This window comes from Chiloscyllium punctatum, chromosome 10 (assembly GCF_047496795.1).
Source record: "Chiloscyllium punctatum isolate Juve2018m chromosome 10, sChiPun1.3, whole genome shotgun sequence".
Classification (NCBI taxonomy): Eukaryota; Metazoa; Chordata; class Chondrichthyes; order Orectolobiformes; family Hemiscylliidae; genus Chiloscyllium; species Chiloscyllium punctatum.
The window spans coordinates 55,170,574-55,183,079 of NC_092748.1; the positions used below are offsets into that span (position 1 = coordinate 55,170,574).

A 12,506-nucleotide genomic window follows, 5' to 3' on the forward strand; every position below is an offset into this window, starting at 1 on the left:
GGATGAAACAAACTATACAAAAGGAAAAATGCAACACAAGATGTGATTATTTTCTACACTTATCAATGTGAGTTAGTTTCTTAATTAATTTTGTGTAATTTCAACATAATATTTTCTATATTCATCTCCTTTAGTACCTTCAGATGTGGATTATTAGACCCTAGGGATTTATCAGCTTTCAGTCTCATTAATTTCTCCAGCATTTTTTAAAAAACTAATACTGATGCCCTTCAATACCTCCTTCCCAATAGATGACTGCTTCCTAACATTTGAGAAATTATTTGTATATTTTACAGTGAAGAATTATTTAATTGCTTTGTCATTTCAGTATTCTACATTTTCCCATTTCAGAGCGTAAGGCTCTTACATTTGACTGCTTTAATCTTTTACATCCCAATAGAAGCCCTTACAGTCCAATTTTATGTTTTTGCAAGTTTACTCTTACTTTATTTTTCCCTTCTTGTTCAACCTCTTGGACTCCCTTTGCTGAAATCTAAACTCCTCCCCTTACTCAGACATGCTACTTTTTCTGGCAACTTTATATGACTGCTTCTTGGATCTAGTACTAACTTGTTCACTTCGTTCATTAGCCATGGTTGAGCCTCTTTTCCTCACATGTTCTTTCTGAAAGGATAGCAGAACTGCTGCAATACATGCATTTGTTCCTCAAATATTAACGAGTACTTATCCACTGTCAAGCCTTTTACTGAACTTACCCAGTCAACATACCCCTGTCTGTCACAGTCAACATACCCCTGATACCTTCATAATTTCCTTTGTTTTTGATCCAGGTCCGAAGTTTGGATTGGACTACTTCAATTTCCATTCCAAAGTGGAATTTTATCATGTTATGGTCACTATTTCCTGAAGGGCATGTCAAAACAAGATTCTTCATTAAACCTTTCTCATTGCACAAAACCAAATCTAGGTTAGTCCATTCCCTAGTTGGTTACTCAACATACCAATCTAGAAAATCATCTTGTACACACTTCATCCACGATGGTATTACTGCTAATATGGTTTGCCTATCCTATACATAGATTAAAATAACTGAAATTACTGTCCCATCTAAGTTTAGCCTTGATATTATAGAGTGGTTAAGCAGACTGAAAGAGCAAATAGCCTGCTTGTCCTCATGTACATACGTTCAAATGTAAGACATTGGATGTTGTTCTGTATATTCAATCTGCGAAGTTTTTCCCCACTCGCTTAACTTGTCTATAAGCCTCTGCACACCCTGTGTGTTATACCTTCCCATACAAGTTTGTATAATCCGCAAACTTGGCTATAATAATTCCATTCCTCATTTAAGTTATTATTATATATTGTAAATAATTGTGGCCCAGCACTGATCTCTGTGATACTAGTTATAGGTTGCATTCCTGAAAATGACCCTCTTTTCCTAACCCATCTATTAGATGGCCAGTCCTGTATTCATGCCAATAGACCACCTTCAACACTATGCATTTCTATTTTATTAAGTAGCATAATGTGTGTTACCTTATAATTCCTTCAAAAGAATATGAGATCTAAAAGCTTTGTATGGGGTTTCAGCATTGAAAACTTGTATCTATCTGTCAAAGCCACTTTGCTTAATTGTTCAAATTCAATATAGATTTGCCCGGGCTGTTTCCTTAAATCCCAGAACCTTTACCTGGATGTCATAGAGTCATAGAGATATACAGCATGGAAACAGGCCCTTTGGTCCAACTCGTCCATGCCAACTAGATATCCTAACCTAATCTAGTCCCATTTGCCAGCACTTGGTCCATATCCCTCTAAACCCTTCGTGTTCATATACCCATCCAGATGCCTTTTAAATGTTGCAATTGTACTAGCCTCCACCACTTCCTCTGTCAACTCATTCCATACATGCACCACTCTGCTTGAAAATGTTGCCCCTTATGTCCTTGTATATCTTTCCCCTCTCATCCTAAACCTATGCCCTCTAGTTCTGGACTTCCCTAACCCAGGGAAAAGACTTTGTTTATTTATCCTAATCGTGCTGTGATGATTTCATAGACCTCTATAATGTCACCCTCAACCTCCAACATGCCAGGAAAACAGCGCCAGCCAATTAGCCTCTCCCTATAGCTCAAATCCTCCAACCCTGGCAACATCCTTGTAAATGCTTTCTAAACCCTTTCAGGTTTCACAGCATCCTTCCAATAGGAAAGGAGACCAGAATTGCACGCAATATTCCAACATTGGCCTAACCAATGTCCTGCACGGCTGCAACATGACCTCCCAACTTCTATACTCAATGCTGTGACCAATAAAGGAAAGCATACCAAACACTTTCTTCACTATCCTATCTACCTGCGACTCTACTTTCAAGGATGTATGAACCTGTACTCCAAGGTCTCTTGATTCAGCAACACTCCCATTAACACCTTACCATTAAGTATATAAATCCTGCTCTGATTTGCTTTTCCAAAATGCAATACCTCGCATTTATCTAAATTAAATTCCATCTGCTACTCCTCAGCCCATTGGCTGATCTGATCAAGATCCCATTGTACTCTGAGGTAACCTTCTTCACTGTCCACTACACCTCCAATTTTGGTGTCATCTGCAAACTTACTAACTATACTTCCGATGTCCACATCCAAATCATTTATATAAATTTTTTAAAAAGTGGACCCAGCACCGATCCTTGTGGCACACCATAGGTCACAGGCCTCCAGTCTGAAAAGCAACCCTCCACCACCACCCTCTGTCTTCTACTTTCAAGCCTGTTCTGTATCCAAATGGCTAGTTCTCCCTGTATTCCATGAGATCTAACCTTGCTAACCAGTCTGCTATGGGGAATTTTGTCAAACACCTTACTGAAGTCCATATAGATCATGTCCACCACTCTACCCTCTTCAATCCTCTTTGTTACTTCTTCAAAAAACTCAATCAAGTTTGAGACATGATTTCCCCCACACAAAGCCATGTTGACTATCCCTAATCAGCCCTTGCCTTTCCAGATACATGTAAATCCTGTCCCTCAGGACTCCCTCTAACAACGTGCCCACCACTGATGTCAGGCTCACTGGTCTATAATTCCTTGGCTCTTCCTTACCACTTTCTTAAATAGTGGTACCATGTTAGCCAACCTCCAGCCTTCTGACACCTTACCTGTGACTATCGATGATACAAATATCTCAGCAAGGGGTTCAGGAATCTCTTCCATAGCTTCCCACAGAGTTCTATGGCACACCTGATCAGGTCTTGGTGATTTATCCACTTGTATGCCTTTCAAGACATCCCGCACCTCTTCCTATGTAAATGGACACTTTCCAAGATGCGTCAGGCCCTAGCTCATATGCAACCTATATATTATTTATAGTGTCATAATCCCAAGAAACCTTCTCTGACAGTGAAGCATATATTTCCTGCACTTTACCTGTCAGCTTACTCTCCATGAACAGTGTCCTGTCTTCTTTTTGCCCAATTTTGTCTAGTCATAGAGTCATAGAGCATGGAAACAAACTCTTCGGTCCAACCCGTCCATGCCGAACAGATATCCCAACCCAATCTAGTCCTACCTGCCAGCACTTGGCCGATATCCCTCCAAACCCTTCCTATTCATATAACCATCCAAATGCCTTTTAAATGTTGCAATTGTACCAGCCTCCACCACTTCCTCTGGCAGCTCATTCCATACATGAAAACTTTGCCCCGTAGGTCTCTTTTATATCTTTCCCCTCTTACCCTAACTATGCCCTCTAGTTATGGACTCTCCTACCCCAGGGAAAAGAATTTGCCTATTTACCCTATCCATGCCCCTTATAATTTTGTAAACCCCTATAAGGTCACCCCTCAGCCTCTGATGCTCCAAGGAAAATAGCCCCAGCCTGTTCAGCCTCTTTCTATAGCTCAAATCCTCTAACGCTGGCAACATCCTTGTAAATCTTTAATGAACCCTTTCAAGTTTCACAACATCTTTCCGATAGGAAGGAGACTAGAATTGCATGCAATGTGGCCTAACCAATGTCCTGTACAACCGCAACACGACCTCTCAACTCCTGCACTCAATACTCTGACCAATAAAGGAAAGCATACCAAACGCCTTGTTCACTATCCTATCTACCTGCGACTTCACTTTCAAGGAGCTATGAACCTACACTCAAAGATCTCTTTGTTCAGCAACACTCCTGATAACCTTACCATTAAGTATATAAGTCCTGCTAAGATTTGCTTTCCCAAAATGCAGCAACTCGAATTTATCTGAATTAAACTCCATCTGCTACTTCTCAGCACATTGGCCCATCTGCTCAAGATCCTGTTGTAATCCGAGGTAACCCTCTTAGCTGTCTACTACACCTCCAATTTTGGTGTCATCTGCAAACTTACTAAGTATACCTCCTATGCTTGCATCCAAATCATTTATGTAAATGACAAAACGTAGAGGACCCAGCACCGATCCTTGTGGCACTCCACTGATCACAGGCCTCCAGTCTGAAAAACAACCCTCCACCACCACCCTCTGTCTTCTACCTTTGAGCCAGTTCTGTATCCAAGTGGCTAGTTCTCCCTGTATTCCATGAGATCTAACCTTGGTGCTCCGGTTTCCTCCCACAGTCCAAAGATGTGCAGGTCAGGTGAATTGGCCATGCTAAATTGTCCGCAGTGTAGGGGTATGGGTGGGTTACGCTTCGGTGGGGCGGTGTGGACTTGTTGGGCCGAAGGGCCTGTTTCCACACTGTAAGTAATCTAATCTAATCTAATCAGTCTCCAATGGGGAACCTTGTCGAACGCCTTACTGAAGTTCATATACATCACATCTACCGCTCTGCCCTCTTCATTCTTTGTTACCTCCTCAAAAGACTCAATCAAGTTTGTGAGACATGATTTCCCACGCACAAAGGCACGTTAACTATCCCTAAACAGACCTAGCCTTTCCAAATACATGTACATCCTGTCCCTCAGGATTCTCTCCAACAACTTGCCCACCATCAACGTCAGGCCTTTTCTCAAATGACATGACGACTGCCTCCGAATACGTTTTCTCAAATGCTGGTAGAACCTGTGGAGACTTGACAGTTGCTAAAGAAAATAATATTGAAACAGAGATTGGAAAGCAAACTCACTCGTTGAAAATATATGAAAGGAGACAGAGCCATGAGTCCAGCCAAGCAGTACAAGCAGTCTGAAAAAGAGAGGTTTGATCCAGAGGCTGAGAATATGAAAGGATGCAGTTGATACAGCTATTGCTGTTACATAAACACAGCATTGGTAGATTTGAGCCATCCATAACGTTTTAAGCAGATTTGAGGTGATTCTGCAGAAATGTGTATTTTGGTGATGACTCTGACCATGGAGCTCAGATCAGGCTTTTGTTAATCGACGATCAGGCTAAATCCTAGAAAAAGAGCAACTGAAATTGTTTTGTGAAGGGACAGAGCTTTGAAGGGTTTTGTGATTAAGATTGATGACATACTAGCTAAAGTTTTTATAACCAGTCTCACAAGTTATAAAATTCCTATCTTAACACACAATGAGTTTTACATACATACTTATAATATTGTGTTTATAGTCATTATAGCACCTCCATACTAATCTTTTATTTCATCGCCTACATTAGCTGGGAAGATGGCTAGATACCTATTTTCTCCATCCTACCTGCCAAACCACAAGTATACCTGTTGGTCCTGTTCTTTGGTTCCACTGATGCTGGCAAATTGCAATTTTCTTCACTGCTGAATCCCTGAGCTATTATGTTTTCAGATCTTTTCTTTCAGGAAGAAGAAATCAAAAATCCTACTTGATTACTGAATAAATTTTCCCTGTATCCTTTAGTACTGAATCCAGCTACTTCACAAATGTAACCATTATTTAGAAGTCGGAGGTAAGGCATTTAGGGAAGGCTAATAAAGCAGACATATACAATAAATGACAGGATACTGATAATTATAGAGGAACAGTGGGAACTCGGAGTGCTTGACCACAGACTCTTGAAGGTGGCTGATCAAGTACGTAAGGTGGTCAAGGAGGCACATGGAATACTTGCATTTAATAGCCAAAACACAGAATATACAGGTTAGGAACTTATGGTGGAACTGCATAAAACACGAATTATGCCACAGCTGGAATAGTGCTAGCAGTTCTGGTTCACTATTGGAAAGATGTAATTGCATTAGAAAGGATACAGGGAAAATGTATGAGAATGATACCTGGTCTGGAAGTTTTTAGTTATGAGGTAAGGTTTTAAAGTCAAGGACTGCATATAGGCTATGTTGACAAGTGAGGTTTGAGGTACATTTAAAGGGTGGAATTTTAAAAAATGCTGGAAATAAGCAATAGCTTAGGCAGCATCTGTGGAGTCTCACTGGCTGTAAAGCAACTAGGGGCATCCAGGCGCCGTGAAAAGCACTATATAAAGTCAAATCCTTTATTTCTTTTGTCAACATCACTTTAACCATTATCCTTTACTTCACAATTCAAATCCTTTCTTTCACTGGTAACCTATAAACAGAGTTTCACTCTCAAAAAAAATCCTTTAGAGAATTTAATAAATGAAAATCATTTTCAGTGTTATTCATACTCATTGTGCAAATTAATATGGCAGATGAGATACAACAAGAAATTTCCCATTGTCCACTTATCAATTTTTCCAGCCATAATGCGATCACTTTTTTTTAAAGAATTCAGTTTCAGAGAAGCTATGGTCTCATCTTCCTTGTGTGCCTATGTACTTGGCTTTAGGTTAGATTGGAGGTAAAAACAATGACTGCAGATGTTGGAAACCAGATTCTAGATTAGTGGTGCTGGAAGAGCACAGCAGTTCAGGCAGCATCCTTGGATGCTGCCTGAACTGCTGTGCTCTTCCAGCACCACTAATCCAGAATTTAGATTAGATTCCCTACAGTGTGGAAACAGGCCCTTCGACCCAACCAGTCCACACTGACCCTCCGAAGAGTAACCCACCCAGACCCATTTCCCTCTGACTAATGCACCTAACACTACAGGCAATTTAGCATGACCAACTCACCTGACCTGCACATCTTTGTGACTGTGGGAGGAAACCGGAGCACCCGGAGGAAACCCATGCAGACACAGGGAGAATGTGCAAACTCCACACAGACAGTTGCCCGAGGTGGGAACTGAACCTAGGATCCTGGTGCTGTGAGGCAGCGATGGTAAACACTGAGCCACCACGCCTCATCATTATGCTTGAATTCACAACTTTTCAGATATATGTTTCACATCTAAAGGCAGAAAAAGAAGAAGATTTTCTGAAGTCAATTGAAGACCTAAGTCATTCTGCTAGCCAAACAGCAAAATTTCTTACGTTTACTGCTTGATTATATCTCCTTTCTCAATCTTAACCCAGCAATGACCTTTTTCTCAATTGCTGAACTTTATTTCAAATTTCACTAAAACTATCTGAAAAAATGTCTCCATTCCATTCCCCTCAGCAATGAAATGGTTACTTATGCCCTTGTTAAATTCAGAAGTGACTTTTCTAAACCTTTGCCACCATCGCACTGCTCCACCTAAAAGGTCAAATACTCCAGAACGTCATTAACATTCAGTTCTCCACACTTCGACGGAATCATAACCTTGATCGCAAAATAGTCTCATTCATCTGTGCTTACTACAAAATCTTCACACTTGTGTATAAATTCGTATCTGGTCTCCTTTCTCACCTTTACAGCCTTTTTGTTCCGTTCCCAACTTGACGATTATTCCTTACTGCATTTAACCATCACCAGCTCCAACCAGCAAAGGACTTGCACAAGTTTCAATGGATTCAGCATCAGTCGAATAAACAAAAACCCAAGCAATTTTTTTTTCTTAAATTTCATTGGTGGCATACTCAACATCCAATTTGAAGAATATATTAGGAGGGTGAAAATTTAGCGAAGTAGGGGACCGGTAACCTGTCATCCTATTTGTGTTGGGTTTCTAATCAAGGCTTTTATTGGATACGAAGATTCTTTTCAGTGCAAAGTTTGTGCAGCAGTAACAAATCGGTTCGCTCTTGACAAACTAGGATGTCGCCTACAAGGGGCGGCGGTTGGAAGATTGGGAGAGGCGCATTTATCATCTTTCCATGGGTCTTAAACATGGGGAGGGGGAAGAGAGAGGGGAAAAAAAGATATGCATCTCCAATCCTGAAGTAAAGACTTTGCGATAGAGCGTGTTGATAAATCTCGGTGATCATGTTGGTGGCCTATCGGTGAGAGCAGTGTCTGTGTTGACACGGCAGCAATGGCGGCCAAGCGGGATGGCTGGATATTGGTGTGTACTGAGCTCGGGAGGCTCTCCGGGAGAGCGGTCACCATGGTTACCGCATTGACGGGCTGCACCAGTCGGGAGCGATGGTCATGTGCTGAGGCAAAATGGCGTCTCGGAGGATGCGGAGTGATCTGGAGTATTTGTAAATTTCATAGTAGTCATTCTGTCTGCACTTTCTGGTGCACGATTGATTTACGGTTTTATTTTGCTTTCTTTATCTGTTTTCAATTTTAGGAAACGGGTTTGAATAAAAACCTGCAACGTTTCCTGTTTTATTCATATGGACTGTTCTTTTATCTGGAATAAAAGGTATTTTAAGCTACTTAGCAAGTTAGGAGGTGATGTCTTAAATGTATAATTAATGGTTCATTTATTTTTTGTTACTCTAGAAAAAGGATTGAAAGTGTCCTGAAGCGCATATGAGCTTGGTGACTAACTGGGTGTGAAATAGCGACTGGGCATTATAGTAGTCCGTAAAGGAAAGGATCGGATTTCCAGAAATAATGGCTTTAACTGTGTTTGGTAAGTTGCACCGACATAATTGACTACAAAGCAATCTGATATTCTGATTATCTTCTTGAAGAGGAATCCGTTATAGCTGCACTGCGGAGTGGTTGTTTTATTTTATGATGGGGAATTGCGAGAGTTCTGTGCGGACAGGAGTCTGCTTATTGTGTTTATTGCTGCTGGCAAAGGGCGGATGCTTCAAAATATGGTATACCAGCAAATTTTTTTTACGAAGAGTTAAATGGAAGTTTGTTTTGCATTACCTGTGTAAATATTAGTGTATTCAAAAAACAGTTTTTCTTTAGTGGTACTCTCCATTAATCCTGAACTGAATTACTTTGCAGGATTAAAATCATCTATTTTAATCTGTACAAATTATATAGATCTTATTGGTTATAATAATGCAGCAGTTTATTATAAATATTCATAATATTGTTAAATGTCATTTAACTTCTAACAAACTGATTTCAAATGGTTAAAAGTGTACCTTTTTATATGTAATATAGTGGTAGATTGAATTTGTAGGATAGGGATGATATGGATTATTTGTATTAATTCATTGAGCAGATGTTGATTCTACAAATCTTTGTCAAAATGACTAAGAATACATCAGGTTAATTGTGACCAGTGTTGATTGTACTTGCACGATTGGCATGAACATAAATTCTGTGTGTGAAGATAGTGTCACTAAGATTTTAAATCTGTTACTTGGTGAACTCTGATTTTTCTTTTCTTTTTATTCTTTTATGAAACGTGGACATCACTGACAAGGCCAGCATTTATTAGCCATACCTAATTACTCTGGAACTGTGTGGCTTGCTAGACTATTTGCTAATTAAGAGTTAGCACTATTGTGGGTTGGGAGTCTTATGTAAACCAGAGCTACAAAGGACAGCAAATTTCCACCTTTAAAGAGCTTTCGTGAACAAGATGGGTTTTTATAACAGCCAATGATTTTTGTCATGGTCACCATTACTAACTTTTAGATCAGCTTTATAATTCCAGAGTTATTAATGAATTTTAAGTTCTAGTAGCTACTGTGATGGAATTTGAATCAATGAGCCCAGAGCATTTCCTGCACTTCTATTACTAGTCTGTTGATATTACCAGGAAATGATCTCTCCTAAAATCTTCCAAGACCAATTGGGAAGCACAGAACCATATCTATTCAGAAGCAGACATAAACAGTTCTGCTTATTTAAGGACAGTCATAAAAATGACAACAGCATAAAGCAACAATTTGGCCCATTCCACCCACACAAATGATGAGCCTTCAGTGAAGACATTCTACTCATATGTGTTTGCTTTTCTTTTGTGATACATGTAGCAGTTCAGCCCTACCACCATCTCAAGCATGAATAGGCATAGGCAAAAAGTGCTGGCTTCTAACCGGTGGTGTCCACATCTCATGAATTTTAGAAAAAAAACTTATCTCATCTCATACTGTCAGCTGTGGCTCCATTGGTAGCAACCTCCTCTTGAGTAAGAAGGATTTGGGTTCAAGTCTCACTTATGGACTCAGAATGGTAACAGCTCAAAAGTACCTCATTTAACCTGGGTGCAGATATCAGCAAAAACTTCTCTCCTAATCCCATCATGCTATCTTTACCTGTAGTTATGAAAAAAAACTCTTCAAATAATTATATAATTCTGTTTTGATGGTCTCCAGAATAAAAAATGGAAAGTTTAAAAAGTAGGACCAGTGTAACTGAGCAAGTAGTAAAATCTAAATCTGGGTTACTTGTATATGTGTGTGTGAATGCATGGCGTGGTGAATGGGACATGCCTTCCATGGGGTAAAAGGAGTCAGATCTGCTAGTGAGAATATTCTGGCTCTGCCGATTTAATGAGAGGCCGAGGCTCAGAGTCTTTCACTTAATTTCTTTGGGTGATGAGAGTCAATTTGTGAGGGAGCATATTCCATTGATGCAAATGGACCAAGGCTCAGGCCTTTTTTTTTATCTTCATGGGACTGAGAGGCATCAGACCTGAGGGCACACTACTTGGAGCTCAACTGTACTTGGAAAAATTGTCTAAAAAGTGAAAGTCACAGGAAAGTCATGAATTGATTGGTTGTTAGCGGATTGTATTTTAACTCCAGTAAGTTTGAAAAAGATACATTTCTAAGTTAGTACAGGAAAAGGGCGAATGTGGAAGCACCAAGAGGAAACTGACTTATGAATAAAGGCAAATAATTTCTACTTACTTTGGGTTTATATTTGATAGTACCAAAAGTATGGTTTGGGTAACTAAAGTTTAAAGGAAATAAAGTCACATACATTTCAAAGGTTAGGACGTGGCAGGACACCTCGATCAAGTGGAATGTCCATCCTGTAGCACATGGGGAATTGCAGACAATTTTGTTTTGAGACTTAGTCGAAACTATATGCAGGAGATATCACTGGCTGCACAAGCTTGAGCTTTAACAGTGGCTGGAGCATCCATGAGGCAGGGAACTAAGTGGATAATTTCCGAGAGGTGTTTCCACTGGAAGAAAGGGACAAACAAGAAGATAAGGAACGAGTATTGGCCAGTCACGCCAAGCGAAACAGACAGGTAGTGCAGGAGTTCTGTCTTGCAGGTTCTGTTTACTAACCAGTTTTCCATTCTGGATACTAGCGAGAGCAATGGATCTTTGAAGGAGTGCAACGAAGTGAAGTCGATGACACCATGCGTTGCCCAGCTACGCAGGAGTGGAGGAAGAAGAATGGAAGGGCACTATGGATAGGGGTTTCTTTATGATGGGAATACTGGTTTCTGGAACCATCAATGTGACTGCCGGATGTTTTGCCTCCCTTGAGTTAAGAATGCCTTAGAAATGCTGAAGGACATGCTTCTGGTGCAGGCTGAGCAGCCAGAGGGTAAGATGCATATTGTACAACATTGGTAGGAAGGGGCATGTGGTCCTATAATTGGAATTTGGGGAATTAGATAGAAAACTAACAAATGGAACCTTTTAAGATATGTCATGTACAACTGAGTACAGCAACAGGAAGACAAGATAGATAAACGTGTGCTGCAAAGATGGTTCCAGAGGGAGGACTTTTGATTCCTGGCGGTGATGGTACCTGTACAAGCTGGAAGGATTGCATTTAAACAGAGCAGGGACTGAGTAAATTGCAGGGTGCTTTGCTAATACTGTTGCAGAGGGTTTAAACCAACTCAGCAGTGGTATAGGAATCAGGAGAGTGTATCAGAAATTAATACCAGATTATACGAAAACTAAGATAGAGAATAATAAATTAATAAGTGGAGTTGGAATAAGGGAAAAAACAATGAAGTTGAAATCAGTGTTACATGCACAGAATATAGTTAATAGGGTTAGAGAGGTACAGGCACAGATTACCATGTGGGCCATTATAATGTGGTGATATCAGAGACCTGCATTAAGTTAGTGCACATCTGGGTGTTAAATGCTTCTGGTTACAATGTGTTCAGAAAAGATGGGAAAGTATGAAGGGGAGAGAAGTGATGTTATTGATTAAGGTGAGCACTGCAATACTGGAGGAAGGAGATGCTTCACAGTGTTCAAGGATGAAATTGATTTGGCTGGAGCTAAGGAATAAAAATGCAGTTGCATTGCTTGCCGTAATCTTTCAAACACCATAATCTATGGAACACTAGTGGGAAAGATATAGAGAAACAAATCTACAAGGGAGTTGGAGAGATATAAACATTTAGAGAGAGATAAACATTTGAGATTTTAAAATTATCACTGGTTAATGTAGAGGGGCAAGGGTTCCTAGATTGTGTTCAGTAGAATTTCTTAG

At 40.1% G+C, this 12,506-nt stretch overlaps 1 protein-coding gene across 5 annotated transcripts in view; it reads left to right on the forward strand.

Moving 5' to 3' along the window:
* Window positions 1-8,266: 8,266 nt before the first annotated feature.
* The window catches only part of chn1 (chimerin 1), a 236,366-nt gene continuing 232,126 nt past the window's right edge, over window positions 8,267-12,506 (forward strand). The window contains exons 1-3 of one of the 5 annotated variants that reach the window (XM_072579176.1): window positions 8,267-8,371; window positions 8,464-8,538; window positions 8,619-8,751. In XM_072579176.1, the coding sequence (XP_072435277.1) occupies window positions 8,733-8,751 (19 nt within the window). In that variant the 5' untranslated portion in view covers window positions 8,267-8,371; window positions 8,464-8,538; window positions 8,619-8,732. Of the gene's footprint in view, window positions 8,539-8,618; window positions 8,752-12,506 lie in introns of all 5 variants that reach the window. The other 4 variants (XM_072579177.1, XM_072579175.1, XM_072579178.1 and 1 more) reach the window with 4 other exon arrangements.